The sequence below is a fragment of the Stegastes partitus genome, unplaced genomic scaffold, assembly GCF_000690725.1.
Source record: "Stegastes partitus isolate 25-593 unplaced genomic scaffold, Stegastes_partitus-1.0.2 Scaffold3666, whole genome shotgun sequence".
Taxonomy (NCBI): Eukaryota; Metazoa; Chordata; class Actinopteri; family Pomacentridae; genus Stegastes; species Stegastes partitus.
The window spans coordinates 1-25338 of record NW_007581397.1 but is presented as its reverse complement, the minus strand read 5'-3'; the positions used below and the strand labels follow the sequence as shown (position 1 = coordinate 25338).

General features: G+C 40.0%; 1 protein-coding gene across 1 annotated transcript; it reads right to left on the bottom strand.

Annotated features, from left to right (window-relative positions):
* Positions 1–444: 444 nt before the first annotated feature.
* On the bottom strand, positions 445–24845 carry relch (RAB11 binding and LisH domain, coiled-coil and HEAT repeat containing; the record flags this gene model as incomplete). The annotated part of the gene is made up of 25 exons (XM_008306469.1): positions 445–1793; positions 3069–3139; positions 3630–3718; positions 5835–5951; positions 6047–6185; positions 6290–6353; positions 8986–9068; positions 10642–10741; positions 10921–11027; positions 12396–12475; positions 13055–13103; positions 14091–14214; positions 14662–14818; positions 14921–15068; positions 15179–15343; positions 15460–15600; positions 15719–15790; positions 16655–16745; positions 16899–17011; positions 21716–21739; positions 22635–22730; positions 22818–22893; positions 23753–23904; positions 24146–24275; positions 24751–24845. Coding segments are annotated over 25 exons (2604 nt in total), but the record flags the coding sequence as incomplete, so codon positions are not given.
* Between the last annotated feature and the right edge of the window lie 493 nt (positions 24846–25338).

Sequence of the window (25338 nt, the reverse complement as noted above, 5' to 3'; positions counted from 1 at the left end):
TTTCCATTTTCAACACAAATCAATGTAACCGATTCCTCTACACGTCAGTCAAAACCCTGTTTGCAAGATTAACTGCTCTGTTTAAATTCCTATAGAGAGGTGCACACAGTGTGGATCATTCAAGTTTACTACGTTATGAATAGTGGGTCATAATTTTTTGAACAACAGCACAGATTGAGAGCTAGTGTAATCTGGACGGCGGATCAGAGGTTTTATTACTGCATTTTTTGGGGGGTTAAGTTGTTGGGAATGCCCCATAAGATGGACTTTGGTTTGTTGCACTAAGCGGAACATGCCGCACATCAAAGGGAGACAGTAGGAGTGTGTGTTTTTCAGTGAAATGACTTTGTTTTACAGCCTTCAACACCTGTCGACACTTTGAACCGCTAGCCAAAGTGTAGCTGTTCTGTTCATTACTCGTGGCGAAAAAAGTCCAAAAGCACGTTCAAGTACACAACTGACCTCCATCTTTTATTACACCAGGACACGAATTTCAAATATACATAATGAGTACCATCCCCTTCAGTTCAGTGTATGATACAGTTATTTACTGTTTCTCTTAGAGCATATCCAAAAAGAACAACAACGAAAAAATATAACCAAATACCCACTTTAGAAAAAAAAAATAAGTACAATTATCAGAGACACTGCAACACTGAGAGACAAGATGCAACGGACAGAGAAGGAATAATTATGATCAGTGTTCTCTTCAACTTCACATTGCCAAAACATAAACAACAACAAAAAAACACGTCCTCATTAACAGTAGTGATAATCTTTATGTATAAGACTCTGAATTAAAACAAAAAAATATATATAATAAAGAACAAAACATTAAAGTGAAGTGCAAATTTCTTTGGAAGTTGGAATAAAGTATGTTTCTTTTCCTTCATTAAGACATAAATAAGTTATAAAATAGACGCTATCAAAACAAAAACCAGAGACAGACTTTGAAGAAATAAAGGCAAGACAATTTTTTTATAGTTTCAAGTAGGCGATACTTCTGAGCCGTACAGACGCGCCGTACAAGGCATTCCGAACAGATGCGCTGCCATTTTGTGGTTCAAACCTTCAGTGTAATTTCATTTGCAAGTTAATGCAAATGCTGTGGAACCTTTTCATCCAAAATGGTGCCCGTTAAAATTCTACAGGAAATCCAGCGCAAGTTTTTCGTCTCCTACAAGATGAATGAAGCTCTTCTGAAAATCAAATTCTTGTGGTACTTTCAAGTCCAGAAATGTCCAGGTAACAAATTCCTTGCCGTCGCGTTGGATGACACTGTTCAGTTTTGTTCCCCTCTCTCTCTCTCCTCTCTGTCTGAAATTACAACGTTTTACATTGACTCGTAAAAGCAGATCCCTTGACAATGCTTTCGTCATGATTAAGAATTAAGGAGAGGAAAAATGAGCAGAGGGGAAAAACCTCAGAAGCCTTCACTGTAAAAAATCAAACGAAAAAAACCCCATTGCTGTTCACCTTTAAGTAGCAGGTAGTCCTGCTGCTCTGAAGATTTGAAATCGACACAACTTTCAGCAAACCCTCATTCCTTCAAATTGATCAAACTATACACTTTCTCCTACTTTAAGCCGACCCGATGCTTTTTCCAGCAAAATGAAATGCTCCCAAAGACCACAGGGGTTCGTCAGTTAATTGCGATCGGTCAGTTTTGCGGTTACTTCTTTCTCTGGAAGACGTTGGCCAACATAGCGCCAGAGGTGGTCAGCTGACCCATCTTACTCAGGAACTTGGTCTTGGCATCCTCACCCACCAAACTGGATGCAATGGACATCGAGCTATGGACAAAAAAAGGGGGCAGAAATCGCAGAACGTGACGCAATGTCAAACTTTTTTTGGTCATATTTTCTGAGAAAAACAAAAACAAAATCACAACAGCGGCCACCAACCTACACAATCTTCAATGATGTGACCTCACTTCAGCCTTTACTCTACTTCTTTAGGGAGAGAATGCTGTTTGGCAATACAGCCCCTCCTGATTTTTACAGTCTAACGGCTTCACAAGTTCCTCTTTTGAGTTAGCTGGGATTCAGGCTGATATTGTGGAGAAGTTACAGCTCTCTGCCAAGCTGCTGCATTGCTCAACAGAGGGACGGACGTTAAATCTTAACAGCACACGAGAGTCAACGAATGTACTGTAGGAAGTTCAGACTCGGTTGACTGGTTAAAAAGTAGCACATGGCTTCCAGATCTACACTGGTATTTGACAACAACTCAAGAATTTGTTATCAAAATGACTCATGTCTTACAGTGGAAGGCCACAGTCTTCCTGTGAACCAAATGATTTTTTATGCATTTCCAAAGAAAGCTTCCTAAGCCTTAAGAAGCACGTGAGTATGGAGACTTCTACCATCAGATCTCAGTGATACATACAGTAGGTAGAACCACCTATGTTGTGGGATACTACTTTAGAAAGTCTTTTTGACAGGGAATTCACTAAGCTACTGTTAAGCAGAAAATGTCATGGTTTCGATACCGCATGCCAAGGAAGTTCGTTAAAGATGCATGTTGGCGAAAATAATGAACCAAGTCATCAATTACAGAGAGAGAGAAATTGAATACAGACTTGAAAATGAAAGAGGAACTGAAATCTCTGAGCACAAAAATTATAACATCAGAGCTTCTCTGGAGGCTTGGGAGGGACACACACCCAAAACTAAGCACATGGACACATTTTTTTAATATCCATATGCACATACTTTTCTTTTTATTAAGCGCCAAAGAGGCATTAACAAGATGGGAGAAACATCTCTTAAAAGCAACATGGCCGGTGTCCCAGCTTTCTTAGCTTTAACAAAACAACTCATTTTCTCCTTTCTCTCTCTGTGAAGATACCCACATAATGAGTGTGGTTCCAACACTCTTATATGCTCTCCTCGTGGGGAATAAACCCACAATACAGGCCGAGTCCCAGAACTGTTCAGTGACCCCTTTCCACACAGTAGGAACACTTCAGACTGCCGTCGCTCACGTAGCCATCTCACGCAATAACAACCAATATTTTTCTTTCACAAGAATGGATGATGTTAATGTGACTGTGTGATGGTTCTCACCCTTGTGCGTCTGACATTCCTCTGTTTTCCACCTTGATTTCACACTCTTTGATCATGGAACTTAGAATAACCTGTGAAAGACAGAAACAGATTTAGCTGGTGTGTTAACAGCGTGTTCAAATGTACTGGAGTGGTACGACGCAGGTGTCACCAACATGACACAATAAAGACTTTGTATGTATTTTTTATGTTTTAAAATATGAATAAAAGCCTTAGAACAGACAGAGTGGATGTGCAGAGTGGAAACTAGTCTGCTGATCGTTAGTCACCTTGGGAAAATGCTCACATGAAATGCATCGCGTGAGATTCTGAGACACAAATAAATATGGTAGGTGTGTGTCTATGAGTGTATCTGAGAAAGAGGTAAAGAGTCACACTGTCTGCCTTTATTGTCTTCACTGCGTGGAATTCCATGGGAGTAGCAGTCTGGGCCATCAGAGCATGAGCACGCAGATGAGATAATGCACTTGCTTTTATGAATGAATGTGCAGTGCCAGAGCCGGTGTCTGATAAAAACATGAAATCCCCCTGTAATGTATGAGTGTTTGTGTGTCTCCCGACCTCGTGCTCGGGAGAGAGCTGCTCCATGTCGGCGCGCAGACACCTGAGGCCAGGCAGGAAATGGTTGACCATCACCTCCTCGGAAATGACTGCACAGGAAGTTAAGGGTAGGAATTTTTTTTAAAACTAGTGCGCCGAAACACAAGAACAAAGGCACCATGAGTAAGTGCATTAATGTTCAATCAAGAAATCAAGATCCCAGGATGTTATAATCCAAGCTCCAATGCACAAATCTAAAAAAAAAAAAAAACAACTGTAAAATCAGAAAGAATTTTCTTTAAAATACTCACATGTGATGTGCAATTTTGTCCCAAATATAAGCAAATCCAAGCTTAAAATTGTGAAATATGATCAAAATCACTCGACAATTCTCATTTAAAGATTCACTCAGAATAAACTGCTTGCACCAGGTTTTGTAAAAGAAAAACTAAAAAAAAAATAAAATCCTTACTGCAACCATGGAGCCAATAGTGACTTGGCTGTGACCATGACAGTCTGAAAAGTATTGTAATCAGAATTGCAAGTTCAAGTTTCATTTAAAAGAAATAATTGTTGGCATGATAAATATGTCATACTGCACAGAAGACATTTCTGAGTTCAATCTACTTCTGATCATGGTTGTACTGTTTTCATAGAGGTTCAGGACTTCATGTTGCAGTGTCAGGAGTTAAAAACACCCAGAAGCTGCTTGGTGTTCAGTGGGTTAAAGCCACAGGATATTTAAAATGTAAGTAAAAAGACAGCACAAACAAACTATCTGTAACTGAAAAGGGCATTTTTTTTAAACTGTTGATGGACACTGTAACAAAAGTGTTTTCATAGAAAATGCATTTTGTAAATTGTAACAACCCTCAACCTCATGTAAAAAAAAAAAATATTTATCTAGTCAGACTTTCCTGTTTTTCTTGCTACACATATAGACATGTTAACTAAGGAACTGTTGTTTCCAAGGTCAGACAGTCACTATTACTGTTTGGATGGGGCTTCCAGGAATGAGCAGACGGGAGGGGTTTACTTCAGGAGAATTCAAAAAAATTACAGAAACCTGTCAGTGATTAAAAAAATGAACAAAATAAACCACAACTGAATTTCAAATATTTTCCTTTGATTTTAAAAATGTTCTTCATTACTGTGCTGTCGAAAGCTCCACTCCACCCATCTGCCACCAAAATAGGTTGAGACAAGCTGAAATTTTAGGCAAAGTCCAGGACTGCATGTGTTCTGCCACCTGTCAAGTCCAGTGGAGCTATATGGCACAAGTGGCGAACAAATCTATATTTTTGGAGATGGGAGCGTACAGTTTCAGAGCTTGTCACACTGATTACAAGAGAAAGAAGTGCAGTGGGAGGCGAAGCCTCTGAGGTTAGGGCTATACCTCCTGGACACTACTGCACTGTGAAATCACAGCCTGACAAAAATCCACAGGAATGAACCTCAAACCAGCTGTCCTCTGTCTGTGTGTACGTGAGTTGGACCTGGGTGGGGTAGCGTTGACGGAGGAAGGACGAAGCAGAGAAGAAAAAAAAAAAAAGGGTGAGAAATGGTAAGAGGGGGGGAAAGAATCACAGAGGAGAAGGACGGTAGAGAAGGAGCAGAGTTAATGTAAACGTGAGTCTTGTCCTGGGAAGTGTTCCTAAGGATTGGACTTGATGTTCAGTCCTTTCCTCCTCTCACACGCTTTCTCCCTCTCTCATCCTTTCCTTTGCTTAACCAACCCTGTAATTACCTCTAGCCCCAAAATGGAGGCAGCTTATTTTTCCTTTCTCCTCCTGCCAAATGACAGGCAAACTCTGCCAACGCACACAGTGAACCATACACTCAGGCACCGGGGCTGCGCTGATACGTACCAGCACACAGTTACAGGCGCATTCAGAAGCACATCTGACCGGTGTAGCTAGCGTTTGACCGGTTATTCAATTGGTCTTCCCACTGACTCAGTGTTATGACAGCTAACCCTGAACTGTAGCCAACCTTGACACAGACTTCTAGTAAATCCTTTGGAAATACATAAGAGCAGATATAAAAGTATGAGTGTGGTGACCTCTTACAATAAGTGGACTATAAATGTTTCCTCTTAAGTTTTCTAATACAAATATATATAAAGTCACGATTAAGACTACAAACAAAAGTCGCTATCAAGAATATAAATCCAGGCCGTCCTGCATACGGCCCAATTTACACAAACCACGACCTATGGAAGGATACAGCAGCAGGAGAGGGCGCTGTAGGCCTCGAACAGCTGGGTGGCAATGTCAATCCTCTTGCTCTCCGTTGCCTGGCTGTTGTTAGCCAACGCGAGCTTGTGAAGGTGTGGCAGCACGACTACAAATACAAACAACAAGGTTAAGTGCACAGAGTTAGACAAAAAGGAAACATGATTCAGTATTTTTTATTGCATTTGTGTGTGTTTTCCATACACTCGTCTCTGAAGCGTGGCTCTGCGTTCGGTCCAACCCTCCCAAACGTCCTGATGATCTCCATGTGCAAAGAGTGCTGATCCTGGTACTGAGGGTCTTCCAGGAATGATGCCAGCTGCATCTTAACACGCTCCAGCAGCTAAACACACACACACACAAGCAAAGTATTTTCAAATGCTTTATACTGATTGATTCATCATCTGCATATTAGGCAAGTGAGCAGTTTTCCAGTTAAACTCCTACCTCTTTTTGTGTGACGGTCTCCATGATGGTACCAAAGGCAGGAATAGTGGATATCCTCACTGAGCTAAAAACAGCAGGAAAGCAAGACAATGCTTTGACCATTCGTAGTCACCGCATCACTGTTTGAAGAATTCCTGAATTTTTCCAGTAGCGTGTCTTCACGCCACAATCAGAATGAGTCAAACATTATCTGCAAATTGTTATCTGATATATTTCAAAATGTGTGATTTTCCAGATTGTTCCATTTAAACCACATCAAAGCAACTCAGATGGCTTTGGGTATGTGTTCAGTAGGGAAGCACCATTCAGGTTTCCTGGACCAGTTTTAGATTTTTTAAGCATTGCAGCTAACGGATTCCAATATTGACTTAAATTACATATTTGTACAGATTTTCTATTACAGTGGCACATCTAGTATAGCATTTATACAAAAACCACAAAGAAATTGGACTATTTTGGTTAACACGTTGTGTAGGTTTGGTCCAAATATAGTAATTATATAGTAATGACATGCTGCTAACCACAGTTACAACAGAAGTGCTTACTGTACGGCCAATTTAGACCTATTACATGACCAGAGGCAGTGAAATTCAGACAAAATTAACTGTCAGTGCTGCAGGACCTATCAATGCCAACAGTATTTTACTGACACTGCTTTGCTGACCAAGTGAGTTTATTTCTGACTGGTCCATTACAGTGGTGACCATTTGATCACTAGTGATCGATTTAGGACAGTGACTGCCACATATCTGGGAGACCATGACCCACAAAGGATATAAAGATGGAAATTAGAACCAATTTTCTTAGATTCTAACACAAAAACAACAACAATTTGTAAATAATATTTGACCCAATTTGACATGTTCAATCTAAATCAATGTGTGCCATTTTATAACTAACACTTCATATTAAATATTTACCACTCTTGAGCTGACTAAAAATTAAAAGCTACAATGCATAGACAATGGGCTCACTAGAAAGGATTGCCTAACTCCAAATCTGTTATAAAAATACAAATCTGATAATAAAAACAACTCACAATAATCAATGATTGAAATGAACTGCATTAGGCAAGGTTAATGGGGTGTTGTTAGAGCGATATTAGATAATCATTCCGCTGTCAGTAGGACCAGGAAAGCTCAAAAGACATACATGGGCCAACGAAGGATTGTTGGAGTAAAAACTTTGCTGATTTTAGACACAGCAAGATACGTGAGGGATATCAAATTTAAAGGTTACAAAAAACTAGAAACATACATCAAAATTAAATATATATATATACGTGTTTAGTGTTCAAGTTGGGGACAAGTATATGTACCCCTTAACTTTTGTATCTGAATACAGAGAATGATAAGATGAAAAGGGCTACATTCCAACAGTGATGCCACAAATTTCACCATTGTGTCTCATCACAGACATCTAAGCCAAAAATGCTTTGAACTACTGTCAAGAGATGGCTACGAAGATTGTCCTTTGTTTATACGAAAAGACAAAGAACTGAACGAGATTAGATTTAAGTAATCATCCAGTTACTGTGGCTCACTGGCTTTATATCAGCGTATGCTCAAGACACAATGGAAGAAGAAAGGCCAGTGACTTTAGACTCTTAAGTCCTCTTCCACTGAAATTTTGTGGCTGTTAAAGAAGCTGCCACATCAGCCAAATATTAAGACGTACGGTTCTGGCATCACATCAAAGTTCTCTAAGTGTCCATTGAAGCTCAGCGAGACAGATTTATAGAAAGACAATGTTTTACACTGTAAGGATGCAGCCCACAAAATGACAATGTTTACAGAGAGGTTTTCTTGTGTCGATTGACTCACAATTCAGGCCCACTGCACAGAGTTATAAGGGCTGGAGCCGCCCGGCGATCTACTAATGCCTCACTCATGCCTCGGAGAACCAACTGCAAACCCATCACACAGCAGGATGAGAGAGAGGGAGAGGCATGGTGGGAGGGGACAGAGACAGGAGGAGAGAGGGAAATCAAAGAGGGAGCACAGAGAGAGAGAGGTGACAGAAAGAGGTAGAGACAGAAGTGAAAATATAGGAGAGATAGAGAAAAAAAAAAGAGTGACAGGATAAACTGAGAAAGACGGGGTGATAATAAATCACTAGTAGGCGAGTCAGCCAGGAGGATCGGCCCTGCTTCAACGAAGTGGGGTAGGGAGGAAGAGGAGGAGGAGGAGGAGGGAGGGAGGGACGGTTTACAGATGAGCATGCTGGGATTGTTGTCACATGTAGACGATGTACACGCACCAGTCTGGCAGAGGACTGGTTAGTGTTGTGGACTGATGAGGCGATGAGAGCTGGCATGAGTTAGTGTTGCAGGTTGATGATGCCGACATGCACAATGTTAGTGTTAACAGGGGCTGTGCTGAAGAACCACCCCATAGCACAGCCTAAACCTACGCAGGAGCCACTCCAAACTACTAAAACATTTAGATACCACTGTAGATGACAGACAAATATCTTAGTCAATCAATATGAGAACCTGAAATTTAAATGAAATAAATCGAGATCAAAGTCTATGATATGGTCGTAACAGTTTGTTTTGTGCTAAATTTGCAATGCCTTGAATTTGCTCCTGGCAGGTACAGACTAGTGTGATAGTTCTTAGGCGGCAAAGAGAAGGGGGAGAGAGACGCGGCGCGGTTTACTGTTGTTGTTGTTGTTGTTGTTGTTGTTCCACTTACATTTCAGGGTCGGAGGACAGTGTGATGAGAGCCGGCACCACTCTCTGAGCTACCAGCGTCTCATTCACCCCCTTCACCAGCAGCTGATCGGATTGGACAGAGCCAGCCGTGATGTCACAGAGGTGGGCGGGGCATTGGGACAAGAGCGAGCAACACCGCCAATAGATAGAGAGAAAAGAAAAGAAAAAAAAAAAGCAAAACAAAGAGGGAAGGGAAAAAGAAAAAAAAAAAAAACACAAAAAGATAGGAAGAAAGTGATATACAATGACAAGAACCATAGCTGCAAGGCACGGAGCGGCACTGCATGTATCAAGCAAGTGTGTGCACACACACAGTCACGCACACAAACACACACTCATGCACTCGCAGGTATGCAGAAGACATGGCGAAGCCAACATAGCTAAACTGCACAAGTACTGTTACAGTAAGGTGAGCAGGAAACTGTGGGCTCTTTCCACATACTCCAGATCAGATTATGTCAGTCACTTTTAACATATGTAATAGTAGAGAATGCTCATTTGATCTGGCATCTGTGGTAGAGGACCACCTTTCAATCCACAGTTTTGACAATGGTGGACAGCTATACACTATGGAATGGTGACAGTGAGGTGTTTTGGGGAAGGGCAAATACTGCACAGAACAGAGGGGACATGAATACAGCCTACCACTCCTCCTCCCCCGGGTATAGATCATCGTATGTTCCAGTGCTATACCTAGAGCCTCGTCCTAACATTTGACCTACAGTGTGCACACATCTCATGTTTCTCCTGGATTTGGCCTGAACTGTTGACTTGGCTTAAAATGGATACAATCAGTTGAAAAGAACAGCAAGAAAGAAAACAGAGAAGCTTTTGTCTTCTTTAAAAAAAATAATAGTAGTATTATGTTTCCACAAGAGCTAAAATAGTGAAAACAGTAAAAAAAAAAAAAAAAAAAAATCATGAGAAAACATTTCTGATCAAATTATACTTTCCAACAATACTGAAAATGAACAGGCCTTCAACTCCTTTGACCATGCAGTACTTTCAGGTCACTGGCTGCAGTCTTTAGCTGATGCGGAGCAGATATTTATGTAATTACTTCAGAGACGAGTGCACAGTGAAAGGTCTGATGTTAACTCCAGGAGGGTCTAGCCATACAGTTGGAACCAGTGGGCAAGTAAGCTATAGCTGCAGTCTTCACTCACATTCAAAAGACAGAATAGCTTAATATTATAATGCATGTTTAACAGCGGCAACAGCAAGCAGAGCTAGCACATGTACAGCAAATAGGTAAACATGAAAATAGTATCTATATAGTAGGACTGTACTAGTATGTATAACTGCACAAATTCCTTTTTCCTTAATACATCAGTAATTATAATTACATTTAGAACAGCTTACAATCATCGTATAACAAACTTAAGATGCTTTAATAGGGTATCAAAAATAGCTAAAATCACAACAAACAAGAAATAACAGATGTTCATGTTGTCTATAATTGTGCAGGTTTGTTACAATAAGTTGTACAAGAATATACTTAGTAGAAGAGTCAGTCATTTATTCTTACATTTTGCAAAAGAGCAAATGTATCAACAGTGCTGTATTTTTAGCAGAAACCTAAACAACTGGGATTTATTCAATACGCTATCCGTGTGTTTGTGTGTCTGCTTTGTACCTCAAACATCCGTGCTGCAGTACACCGGACCAGAGCGGACGTATGGACCACCCCGTACCACAGAACGGTCAGCAGCAGTTCATGGTAGACTGGGTTGGCACTGAAATAGAGGAAAAAAACATAAATATTGTGGTAACTGATGACCATCAACTAACTTTCACACTGCGAGGTAATTCATTCACACGATACATAAAGAAAACGTGTCAGGCCTATTTTTAAACGTGGGGATATCTTCCGCCACAAGCCAAAAAAGATTAAATCTATGTGTGCGTATCTCACCCCAGCTCCACAAAGGAGGCCTTCAGGCTGTCGAGAGGTGCATGGGACAGAGAGAGGGTTGTCATAACATCCTCCAGGAAACCCACCAACAGCTTGCGATCCTCCTCCTTTAGAGAAACAACAGCATAACATATACATTCACATTTGCATTTTAATATCAACAAAATCCACAATTTTTTGCTGTTCAGTCAGTGAGCTGTGGGACGTGTTTTTTTGTTATTTCTGAACATGGGTTGAGTTGGACTGCTCCAAGCATTTTTTGTTGACACATTGTGTTGAAAGTTAACACAAAATACAGCACTCCCGTGCTCCAGTGTGTTTTGCAACTGCTGAATTATTTTGTGAACCTAAAATCAAAACAAAAATATGTGGTAACTTGATGTATTTTGGAGTGGATTTTCCCTCATGACAATGGACAATAACCCAAAGTACAATTTGGTACACACTCTTCGTACTACAATATACAAGAGAGGACAAGGGTCCAAAAAACTGCTTAGCATGTCATTTAACTATATAGAAAAACTTAGGGCAATGCTGTACTTTCAGGGTTCTGTTTTCTACAGCTCATTTCCTTTAAATGTTCCTCATCATTTCCTAAACGTTTGCAGATATTTAGCTGATAATTACAGGGAAACTTTCAAGAATGTCATATTCAGTTTGGTACTACTTATAAGGGACACCGAGACAGTGTTAGTTAAGAAAGCAACTTAAGCAAACATAAGTCAAATTCCAGTTCTTCAAAAAAACAATCCCTCAGAAATGATGTGGTAAGAAAGTTAACAATAGTTCAGAAACTAAATGAAACTGAGTTTCCCAAAAATCCTGTAGTGCGAGTCTTCATTCTTTATTTTAAGTTGCCTTACATTATAGAGTCATTTAGTGATTGGTACATATTTCTTGAATTGACCTTTAAGCTGCTAACTGGTTTCCAGTGCAGCTGGATTCCTAAGTTTTGTGTTAAATGAAACACAAATAAAACATGACTCATGCAATAACATTTAGTTAACAGCCATACTTACACACATACTTCCATTAGATCAGATCTATAAAATAACTGAGTGTGTGATGAATTTTCTGTCTAAACAAATTGAAAATTTGTATTAATCTTTCCAGCCAACTCAGATGCACATTGGATTCAGTTTATGAAGTATTTTTTTGCTTACTTAATACATAATTGCTTAGATTTTTCTTTAAAAAACTTGAACATAACAAGCTGGTAGTAGAGCAGCTACCCTGTCTCCACTTTCCCTACAAACATCACTAAATTGCTCAGGCTTTTCATGAAAATATCTAATAATTTCCAGGTTAATATAATCTAATGTTTAGGAAATGTGGAAAATATGGGACCCATAAATTACAGCATTACGGAAATTACTTTAATGACTAACTGTGATAGGTACTGCAAGATGCACAAAAAAAAACATCAAAAGGCTTGACTCCTCAAAAGTCAACTACTTGAACTGCTATTAAGTTACCTGGTTATAACATGTCAGCACTCCAGTGGCATAGATGGGGACTGTGGCTTTGGTGAGAATGCCGTTCCCTGCTGAAGCATCTGGCAGAAGAATAAAGCAAGAACAAAATAGGTCAAAGGAATAGACATAAAAATCTGTTCTTATAGGAAATATAAAAACTGGTTTTTCATTTGTCTGCATGTTGTTTGTTTTTTCTCGCTTAATTAATCAGGGCAATAGAAAAAATACACAGAGAGGACATGATGAGGGGCATTTCAGTCTAACATACTGTGCTGCACATTAGTATGTCTGCAACAGTGTGGGCTCGGCATACATTATATTATTGTGGTTTTACAAAAATCTACTGAAAGGGACAATGGCTATATAAGGGCCACGATGACCTCAACACCGACTATGTCTCAATACAAAACACATTTCATAAATGGCCACAATACCAAAGCTAAATCACTTGGCAGCCAGATGAGACCAAGCACCTCTTTATAATCACAAAAACATGTCCGGAATTTAAAAAAGAAAAAGGGGAACACCCATAAGTGACTCCAAATAGCTTGTTTACATCAACAGTGTCAGTGTCTGAACTCCACCTATCAACATTCTCTAGAGAGGGCTGAGAAAACCTTAAAACACTTCAGGCAACACTACATCAAAAGTGCCCTTACCAACATTTTCTTCAGACAGTCGGAGAATCTCTTGGAACTGTGGTTTAACCTGAAAAAGTCATGAAGATAAATTAAATGCCATCACTTCCTTTATACATTTCACTAACATTTACTGTAAGACACTATTTTAAACCAACTCGCATGAATTTTTGAGAGACACCTTTAATGACCAGATAAACAAGAAGACCGCCTCTGAAATTAAACCCTAATATGCATGTGTTTAAAATCATTTATTTTCCCCTTTATATTACTGCTGAGCTATAAGTACATACATTTTTTTACACGCAAATACTCATCATTTTGCATCACTGACTGATAGTGACGCACAACAATAATTTATACATTTACCATCACAGGAGAAAAAGTGAAAGCACTGCATCATAAAGTCTTAAGCAAGTAATAGTGTACATGATATGATATACATTTATTTTTGTTTGATTTCAGGATTTATTTTTTTCAAGGTAGTACAAATTTGACACTTCATATTTAGACACAATTCAGTATTGTTAATAAATATGTCCATATTCAGGTGGAGAAGCTAAAGTGAGGAAAACTACTTCAAGTTTAAGGCTCTACATTTGCAAACCCAAAGGTATGTTTGAAAGGCATGTTGAATGAAAAACAAAACTGGCAAAATTATGACGGACAAATTTAGGCATTTTTGGCAGAGCTGTGCTGATCTACAGGTTGTGTTTACACAGATAGGAGACATGGATGGAGAGAAATTAAAAATTAAAGTATTATATATAGTATGTAGAGCTCCCATTTTTACTTTTGTATAATTTGTGGCTTTATAACTATGCTATACTGCACAAAACACATTTGGGAATTGTATTTGCTCTTCGCAGTGGTGGTGCTGCTTCCATAGAGGTGTGGGCCATTACATTGTAGTGAAAAATGAGACCACAATGAGTGAAAATGTGACTGTAGCAAAAACGGCTAGAAACTGCATGGGGTTCAGAGGGTTAAGAGCACCAATTAAGACCAAACCGTTGTGGTATCCTTTGGGGAATACTACATTGTAACAAGCCCCTACCTTAGTGTTGGTGAAAATCTTTCCAAATGTGCGACAGAACCGCCAGAAAAAGCGTGAGAACTCGTGTACGCAGGTTGATGATGTCACATTAATGCGACCCACAATCTCTATGAGCTGAGGCAGGCTGGAGGAAGAGCAGACAGATGGAAATCAGTATTACTGCGTGGCACATACATGTCTTTATCTTCTTCAGTAAATTGTAAACTGTTAATATGTATGTGTCTTTAAGTATGTGTATCTGTGTGTATGTGAGAGAGTGTGTTTGTGTTTGTATTATTCATGTTATGGGAACAGAAATTTGTTTCATCTGTTTACACACTCACACTGTGAGGACCTGCCTCCCTTCTGGGGACAGGGACTCCCTTTAGGGAAGTCCTCATTGCATCAATCATCAAATTTTAGTATGAAGACTTGGTTTAAGTTAAGGGAAAGGTTGGGTTTAGGGTTAGGGAAGTAGTGGTTATGGTTAAAGTTATTTTAAGTCTCTAGAAAAAATGAATATAAGCCAAAGTAATGTCCTCTGAAGTAATGGAAACCTCACTTTGTGTGTATGTGTGTGCGTATTTCTTACAGTTGGTTGACCACCCAGAGCAGACTGTCCCAGCCAGTGGTTCCTTCATGCTCTAGCTGGTGGTCATAGAGTAGCAGTAGAGCACTTAGCATCTCCCTGCTGCCGATGATAGTTGCCACATCCTGGAGAGGAGAAGCTGGCCTGGGGAACCGGGTCACTGCAGGACCAAAGGTACAGGAACCACAGTAGAAACTCAGTTAATGTGCTACTTAAAGAATTTAAAAAATAAATAAATAAAATCATTGCATAGTGATCCAACCTTCTATTGCAGGTATGTCTCCGTGGAGTTTGGCTCTGCTGGTGAAAGGTGCATTCTGCAGCACCACGGCAAACAGAGGAGGGATGAGAGACTGAAGGGCTGACAGGAAAACGTGGAGCTTGTGTTCATCCAGACCGTGTTCTCCCTGCTACAGAAAGAGGTAGCAAGCAGTATGAAAAGACGAGATGGTAACTATATGCATGGCGCCAACATAGTCATTGAAATGAATGAGGTTAAAGAGCATGAAAAGTCCTTTACATTAAGTAGCTTCTCTATACGCGCTAATAGAGAAGGGATAAGTGAAGTGTGCAGAGTGCCCAGCTCTGTGGTCCAGGCAGCAAAGGCAGGAATGAAGACCTGGTGGACTGCACTGACCACCCGCTCTGATGGGTCCCCAAGAGACAGCAGCATCAACTCAAAACCCTGGAATAAGACAGAACCAGTGTTTTGGCTGGTGCAAAATCCTGCAGCAATAGTGACAGATAACTACAGGGTGTTTTAAAGAAACAGTCCTGATGTTCCACTCCAAATACACATACCTGGGAGTACTTGTCAGGGTCATCTATGTAACCCATGATAATCCCCAGACTCTTGACCACAGCCTCCCTGACCATGTCAGCCTTGTCCTCAGCAAGCATCTGCTGCAACATGGACAACACCAGGGAGCTACGAATCTCCTTCTGCAGAGACACAAAGCAAGACAGAGAGAAACAGAAAATTCATCTGGATTTTGTTCATTTACAGTATACTCATGGACGATTATAGTTTTTAAATTCTGTGTGCACAATACGTTCTTACAGGCAGGTAAGGTGCTAAGGCTCCACAGGACTCTGCCACCAACAACCTCCTCTCTGGATATTTGTGGTTAATCTGCAGAGGACAAATATAGAGAAGGAAATGTTGAAAGAAATAGAGGAACAGAAGTTAAAAAGAAGGGAGAAGCAGACGGGAGTGCAGCCGCCATGGAATGGAAACAAGTCAAGAATCGTCAACATGCTGACCCTGTGGAAACCGCTATTTGTCTTTCTACCCAGATTCTCAGCCTCCAAACTGCTGGGAGCTGCCGTTGCCATGGCAGTAGATTTTGTTGATCGTAATTGTGTTGCATGCGATGACACAGGTGGCAATGAAAACAAAACTGCTATCACATTTAAGTCAGGGACACCATGGAGGTAATGACAGGACTTTTCGGAATCAGAGGAAAAAATTAAACACTGAATGAATCTTCTCACTAAAATCGACACTCAGCTGAGATTTCCTTTGTATAAATTGTTTATATTTTAATTAGAAATTAGCGTTTTTTAGCAGAATTTTACCTCTGAATTGTAAAATCTCTTTATATGAGTGACAAAGTGAAACAAATTACCAACAGAAATAGCAATAATTAATATTAATCCTCCTGTTCTTTGTACAGAAATACATAAGAAATTGTGGCTCAGAAAGAGGAAATAGTGTCACATTAAACTCTGGAAAAAACACATATAAAAGAAATCACAAATGACAAGTATGAATGTTTAGACTTATTGGAAACTGTATGCGGAATAATCCAAAATCTGTCAACAGTTCAACACTTAATACATGGATTTAAAATTCAACTTGGAATTCAGAAAGGGAAAAAAGACAACACAGTTCTTAAATTATGCAGTATCTATAAATTTATGAACGGAAAAATATATATATATGAAACTCAGTGGTAGCACATTAAGAAAGGCCCACTGCAGCGCTGTACCGTACCTGTTCCCAGCACTGAGGAAGTAGCTCAGCCTCCACCCGCGTGGGACCCACGTGTCTCGCAAACGCAACACAGCCCGTCAAGATCATTTGTCTTAGAAAACATACACAAATGTAAATAAATATTAGAAATCACTGCTGGATAAACTCAATTTGCCTCCTTGTTTTTGGGTCTAAATTATTTCTGGGTATGGGGTCAATTGGTATAATAAAAGATATTTGCACATTGTCCTGTCTATACACACACCTCTGCTCATCATCCGGTCTCTTGATTAGGTTGAAAAGGATGTGAAGGAGCTGGTCTCTCTCTTTAGGCTCTGGGTGTAGGCAGGCGGTACACAGGATGAGAGGAATCAACTCCTGAAGTAGAGAAGAAGACAGAGAGAGACGGAAAGAGCTGGCATCAGTTTCGCTTTGCCAAAACAGAGGGTAATTATGGTCACAACACAAAGGGAAAGGATGGCTGGTAGCAGTCAAGCAGGCCTGTAACTCTAAGGAGTAGCAGGAACAGGAGAAGAGGAGAAGGTTTTTATTAAAAAAGAGGAGAGAAAAATGGGCAAGTCACACAGGGAGAAAAATACACAGTGGGGTCACCTTTGAAAACCAACAGGAGCCCGTCAACACTGGAGAGAACATGCTTACCTTCAATGCCTTGTTGGTGTTATACCTTGACTGATTTGGATTTTGGGTTACACACATAAAGTTCAAGCCACATACTTTGGAAGTTTTAATACTGCATGCACACACCCATGTATATAGACAGACACACACATACTGAATGCAGTAGTTTCTTGTGCTAAAACTGAGCTCTATCCCAGAGTTCAGGCAGAGTTCATGGGCCTTCCAACCAGAGGGGAGAGAGCTCAGCTGCCCTTGATACAGGGCCTCCATGGCCAAATTGCGGTCAGCCCTACATTCCCGCCACACACACCGAAATTAGAGAGTGCATACAGAGTTAAAAATATTTTTTTTCAAACTCTGTTTTCTTTCTTTTTTTTTTTTTTTCCAGGAAGATATCGTACTTTCCTGCCAAGTGTTGGAAGAACAAGCAAAACCCCAACACTGGACGGACAGATGGACCCAACAGAGAGACTTGGGTAAAGATAGGCTTTGATGAGTCACTCACTCAAAACTGGACCAACCCTGTGAAGTCAGTGCCATGTTGGCCGTCTATTAAAATGTAAAAATATGACTTTTAAGTATCTGAGGGTCATTTTAAGTGGTTACATGCCGAGTTCAATGTGGGAAAAGTCAGTTCAAGCGTCAAAAAAATGGCAAAAATCTGCAAATTGACCAAAATCAGCCAAATTCAACCATCTCATTTAATAATCTTCTGTCCTGGCCTGCAAAAATACTATACATCTTCACAAGAGACATTCTGGAGAGTCAACAGCACTGGCCTTTTAAAACAAATAGAGGAATTCATAAAGAGCACACATCTGAAGAGCCAGAAACCACAATGACCCTGTTCTATTTCGGTGTGAACTCCAGCCTTTCTGATGTGAAGACTCCTTCAGGAGGTTAAACATCTGACCAGTTCTGGGTAAACATTGTGGGCAGGTAGAGTGGACAGAATGACGCCAGAACGCCAGGGACAGGAGGCCCGTTGCTGTTTTTTAAAGGGTAGCACTACTACACATTCCAGTGCATGGACCGACATGCACGAGAGCCTGCATCCAATGCCACACAATGACTTCTCGTCCATGTGTCCATTCTTTTTTATCCTTTTCAGCCATGCCAGTTACATAGCTATGAAAACAGCAATGTGTGCCTGTTGGCCCGCCACTTTGGTTCAGACTCAAACATCTCCACAGCTATTAGTGATAGAGTGCTGGGACTTTTTGCATTGACATTCAGACTGATTATATTCCATCATGCAGTCAACATGGTACAGAATTTTTAATGTAACTCTACCCTAACATACCTTTTATATAAACAAAAAAAAAACAAGTGTGATAAACACATAAATGTGGATGTATCCTAATGACTTTCTTCTCTAGTGCGACTACCAGGCTGAAATATTCACCTATAATTGTGAAATATCTCTACAAGTTGGACAGTCAGAAAGTTTGGCACAGACATCCATGGTTCCTGTAAACTTGCAAACACATCCATCTCCCCTTCAGGGTTAATACTCATAACTTTAATGATCCACTGACTTTTCACCAAAGGCCAACATAAAGGTAAAACATTTTAATTTGTCCAATACTTTATGACCATATGTCTGCAAGACTAATAACAGACCCATTAGCCTCAACTGTACTTGATTACACTCCAAGTTTTTGGCTTCTGTTATGTCTTAGCCCTAAGTCTGCTGTTTATTCTTCTCTGAATGGTCTCTGTTCAACATCTGTTGACTCATGCATTCAATTAAAGCATCACCAGAACTTGTCTGCCATGCGTCATACCAACAATCTTGATAAAACTATCAATGCTCTTTGTCTTGCTGGAGTTCGTTAAAGATCACAGTTATTCTGGCCGGTAGAAAAAAGGAAGTCAATGATTACAGCATTTATTTACTGTCATTATAGAGAAACCCTTTGAAAAGCCTATACTGTCATTTTACTGTACACAGCAATGGTGTTCAGAAAACAGTGCTACAACAAAAGAACAATAATTCACTGAAGGAAAAAAAAATTAAACACAAATAGTTCATACAGAGAATGCAAATCAAAGTACAGTGCTGTCCTGTGTATTAAAGAAAAACACAATGTTTAATGATTTACAGTGTCTGATAATACAGCCAGGTGGCAGGCAGCGTCTCAATGGACAATACTACCGTTTCAGGTCAAACACCTTTTGTTCTGAAGGGGGTGTCACATTCAAAAAACTGAAGGTGTGTCTCCAGGTTTGCGGTGGTTAGAAAGCTTCAAGTTGCAAGATGGACGTGTGAGCAGCTGTGTGTGTACGTGTGTGTGTGTGTGTGTGTGTACAATGTCACGCACGGTGACTCTAACGGACATGGTACAAAGTCCACACCACTCAAGAAGAACCCTAAAGCCTCGATGTTATGCTGCGTTATTTTTTTTTGCCAACCTCTCCCTGCAGTTTGTTTATCCAGATTTTGCAAAGAGATTAAGTTCTCCATAACCGTCTGTGGTTGAAAAAAAATACATAACCCTGACGATATGCAAAGCAGCCCGACTGAGAGCTACTCCAACCAGATTTACCTCTTTCGGGCACTCCATTTTGTGTTTTATCAAGTTTCAATACTGTGTGAAAAAAAAAAATAAAAAAATCAAGCATATTGTACATGGACACACACAGACACACATTTCATGCAAGCAGTTATGAGTTGATGGAACACCTGTACAGGTGTCGGCATTATAGCTTCCAAAGAGTAACTGCTTGTTAATGCCTAATCTATGGTCAAATCTCATTCCCTTCTCTCCTCAGAAGAAATTAGAACTCAAATCATGAACAGCTACTCTGAGGGGTAGATACTATGAAGCAATACATCCATTTTACTAATCAATGCAGGCACTTGCTTCTGACAGCTGCACATTAAACCGATTCACCTTTAAACTTCATTGAAGTGCATTTAGATCTGACATAACGACCCATATGTCATTAGTCCCATAATGAAGGATATTATTTTAATTTTTGGCTAAATCAAAGCAAAATGAATGTTATTGATTGAATATTCTCTGGTAATAAATACGAGCAGAATAATTAATTTTCTTCTCTTTTTTCTGTCATCTGCAGTACCAGCAATGTAAACAGCCTTCAAAACAAGTCAGAGCCAAACATAGAAACGTATTTATGTGATTTCTGCATCGCCAGTTAAATTCATGTCGGGTTCCCATGGCAACACGATGCGTACAGTGTGCGATACTGTAACTATACGACTTCATTTATTGATATTAGTCACGCACAACGCAGCATATTTGCAGATACAACACATACCCTTAGCTGAGAATCTGTACCACTCATAAAGAAAAGTCAGGAAACAATTTAATTAAAGTGAGATGTTTCTTCTCGCCAATTTAAATCCGACACTCTGAACATAACCTGCTCCTGACCAGGTTAGCTCCACAGCGTAAGTTACCATGGAGATCTAGCCAGGTAAAAAGAGAGCCACCTTCGTGACACTAAAAACTCTGCCTTTAGGCTCAACATACCTTGCTAACCCACTGATCTCGCTTCGTAGTACAGTCCTCCGCTCCCGAACAGTTGAAAGTGGAGTCTGTGATTTGGTAACACGGTTGTTGATATTTAGCTACTTAGCATATTTAGATAGTTAGCATGGTGCATGGTTTACCATCCTGCTCGTTTCCACTACCCCCCCAATCTCCCTCCCTCTCTCCCTATCCTGTGTACAAACATGCATGGGGCTCACTGGAATGGTGTTGTGTTGATTGCCCTGAGCCACTTTGTTTGTGTCCCATTTACAGAGCCAGAGCTGTGCATAAACATAGGACTTTTTTTTTTTCAGTGCACAGACAGAATGCACACAAAAATGTATTGGATTATAATCGCTGGCTTCACCTTTTAAAGCAAGCGAGCTGGTTTAGATTTTGTCAAGTTACTTGAAAAAAAAATACAATTTATATCAAGGATTTTAAAAAAATCTTTGGATTTGTATAGTTTGAAAAAAATCTTGAAAATTGGTAGCAAAAATGTATAGGATTGATTAAAACCACTTCTCAGCCACATAGGCATTTAGAATGATTAGAGCTGCAGCAAATAAAACATAAAGGGGACCAGTTAGCATAGGGTAAAGACTAAAGATACACTGGATTGAAGAGACAAACATAACAACCCATGTAAGGCTAAAACTGCTTACCTTAGGCTAATTTTGCATGTTAGATTATATTTTAGTTACAAATCAGTTTTTATATTTTTCCTGAGACAGCACAATATAAGACAACGATCATTTGCACTTTTTAGAAATGACAGAGCAATTGCAAACAATGAAAAAAAGAGTAAAAGTTAAAAGAAAAAATAAGAGCAAGTCAGAGCCTAAGTGATAGCAGTTGTAGCTAAAGGAGCTGGGCATTAGTTACACAATTCTGATCTACAGGTCATGTGAGATCCATGCAGATGAGTGCGTGAAAGACTCACCTGGCAAAGGTGCGCAACCATTCTCTAGAAGAGAGGCATGCATGAGAGTGAGAGAATGAGTGAGACGAAAAGAGAAGAATAAAAATAAAACCAGTGAAGGCAAAAAGGACAGCAAATGTGAGTAGGGGACAAAAACAGCAAAGGGGGGGGAGGGGAATGATGATGACTGGTGAAGACAAACGCCATCTTAAAAGAAGGTGAAATTCCCAATCAATAGATAGACACAAGTCAGCTGGGGGTTTGCAGGTAAAGAAAATCTGTTTTGTCTTGCAAATTTCCAAACTAACGCTACACATATTCTTTTTTTAATCTTCAAAGGCAACAAAGATAAAGGTGCTCTGTGCGGCTTCATAGCATTAGGTTAGAGACATTCTTTGTTCCGTATAAATTATCTGAAACAAACCACTAATCACACCAATTAGACCATTGCCAACAGACTGGCAGCCTCTACGCAGTTTGCACAAACCAAGAAAAGGGTGGTGTTCTTTCAAAGCAAACAGGGCTAAATATTTCTCACAATAGCAGATGGTGACATGAGTGAATCACCACCAGAAAGCAGAGACTTGTTTATCCTCTCAGATAAATTCTGACGCAAAATTCACTTTTCACGAGGTTTACGGAGAATATATCTGGCACTGAGGAGGGATTGTTTATTGTGGAACGAACCTTAATGTCATCCTGACAGTCATTCGCAAAGATATCACCGTTAAACACACTGACAAATAACTTCACACATTGCACCTTTACCCAATGATGCTTGAGGCTGCTCTTCCTGAATTTCTACCCTGCTTAGCCTTGCTGCTGTGTGTGTATCTATTAGACATTAAGACAAGAAGCCTGTGATGATGACAATAATGACGGGGATACAGGGAGGGAGAGAAGAAGAGGAAGAGGGAGGAGCAGCAGGAGTTGGGGTTACCTCTCGTTTAGCAAGAAGCACATTGGGGACGATGTGAGGAAGACAGCGGCCCAGCATTAACATCACACTCTCCTCGCTGTCAGCTATACGAGACACCTGGAAATGAGAGGGGCATTATGAACTGTGATTGTCCTAAATTAAGCTTTTTTATATATACAAACACAAGAAAAGAGTGGCACTGACCTCTGCTCCCAGGCGGCTGTCGGAACACATTCTGCAGAAGGACAGCAAGGCTTGCAGGAAGGCCGGAGATAATTTCCTGAGTCACCACAAACAACAAGAGACCGAAAACAGTCACGATAGTCTGAGACATTTAATCTGTGTTCACCAGAACTCTGGAGAGGGCCATGACCATTGAATGATTCAGGAGTTGACTGTGCCACTCGGCCAAAGAGCTTAGTGCCGCCACTCACTCACGTAACTACTATTTATGGCAGTGGAATAAAAACATATTTTTAAAAAAGCAGCACTGACACCTTTTCAACAACAGCCAAGGGACCAACAGCATTTTACCAGTCATTTTTTCCAACTGTGCATCATTCTGGAATTTTAAAAAAAGGAACTATCATTCATTCATGCATTCATTCATTCGATCCATTGATTCCAGCTGTTGACGCACTCCACGTTCTACAGCACGAGTGGGACAGAGGGAAGACGTGTTCAGTCAAAATAAAAAATCTAAATTCACTTCCCATTATGCACTATGTGAAAATTAACCAAGTACCAAGACCCTTTTTTTTTTTTTAAACTCAAGAGGGCAGTAACTCACCTAATAGCTGCTGTATTTTCTGCATTGTGGTTACATAGACTGTTAACTATCGCCATCTAGTGGTCATATTTAGGAACTACAGTTCATGTCATTGTATTTTATGTACGCTACCTTAATTGTGCAACATTAAACTCAGGAAATCTAATACAGAACCCATAAACATCAAGTAATATACAAACAAACACAACATTTTTAATAATAGGACTGTTATTTAGTAGTGTGTATTTACATATTCCCATGCAGGAAGTACAAGCAGAATTTTTAGAATTGTTAGATCACATACATCTTTTTGAATATTTACATATTTCTCAGTTTTGCAAGTGTCTGACATTCCTGAATATCCACTCACCTGTTCGGTTGATCAAACTGGACGGGTGGCTGACTCTTAAGCTTGTTGTGGGATGGTGGGTGGGACTGTGATGTGTTTTGAGTAGAGGTGGGGTCATTACCAGCTTCTGAAACCCCTCTGATATCCAGATACTGGCCATTATCTGTAGGAGGCTAAGCATAAGACCCAGTTAAGTTAGGATTAGAAGTTCAAATACCAAGGAGTCTGCAAAAATTTCGCAATAATCCCGTAGGAGGCGAAGGTTTAGACTAAATTAAGTCAGGATTAGTGGTTCAAATAACTGGGATTCTGCAAAAATTTTGCAATTGCAAAACACAGGCCCTTTTAATACTGTGTATCACTGGCATGCATTTACAGAAGTCTGTGCACTACGTATTCAACCTGACCACATACCACAGAGAGAGGGTCAGTGGAGCAAGCGGTGGCGGTAGAAGTGGAAGAGGGGTTTAATGTATTCTGGGTACCCAAGTCCAGAGTGGCCGGAGGTGGGGAGGAGACAGTCCTCTTCAGTGTCTGAATCTCACTGTGAGGCCAAGAAAATGAAAAAGTGTGTTATAGAAAGACTACACATTTCACATTAGTGAAGCAGCAAATCAATAAACAATCCACTGTTCAACCAGTACTATCCAAAAGCATTAGTAGAACAGTTCTGTAAAATGCCTCAGCAGTTCTGGATTGTGGTTAAGCAAACTGGTCGGAACCCTGGTGGTGGCAATTAAAGGCTCGACATGGAGTTTCAGAGCAGTTTTTTTTCCTCTGTAATTTCATGCAGCAGTGGTGCTCAGGGGAAATTTCCATTCTGGTCCAGTTTTGGTCAAAGTTATGGTAATAATGTGGACTGGAGTACTGAAAACTTTTCAAATTTTTATGAATGCTTCTCATTTTCCCCCAGCATCATTGGCAAATGTTCTTGTTGAAATGAAATACAACTGCAACGAATAAAGGAAACTGTGTCTACATCAATACAGATCAGTGCCTGAGCACAAACTTGCACTTACCTCTGCAGTTTTTTGATCTGCTCTGCTAGGCTCTGCTTCTCATTGTTGAGGAGGCTGATCTGGTACTCTAGCTCTTGTACGACTTCTGTCTGTTGCTGCAGAGGGCAAAAATATCATACAGATGTGTTAGAACTTCAGTTCAAAAGCAGACGCACTAATGAGCCAAAACTCTACATAACTTTCGACTTTATTGAACGAGGCGAACACTCTCCATTTAGTTTAACAGTCTTTTACTCAATGTGAATGCAGAGGTGGCAATTAGATTTTTTATCATCATTGTAGTTCTGTGGACCGCTTCCACTGCGCTACGTAATGAGTCAAATCAATCAATCCTCCTGGGGAAACTGATGATGTCTCTTAATGACTGAGTAAATGCACCGCTTTCAGCCAGTTTCTGTAATTTTCTGTAATAGAGAATTGATTGATACAAACAAGATAATGGGCGTACGACCTCAACGTCAGTATTGATGTTTAAATAGTGTGTACTGCAAATACAAAACTGTGTTCATAGAAAGCAACCGGTATAGATGAAATCATTGGGTTTAACGTGGAAAAATGTGACGATCGAATGCTGTATTTCAGTCTTTT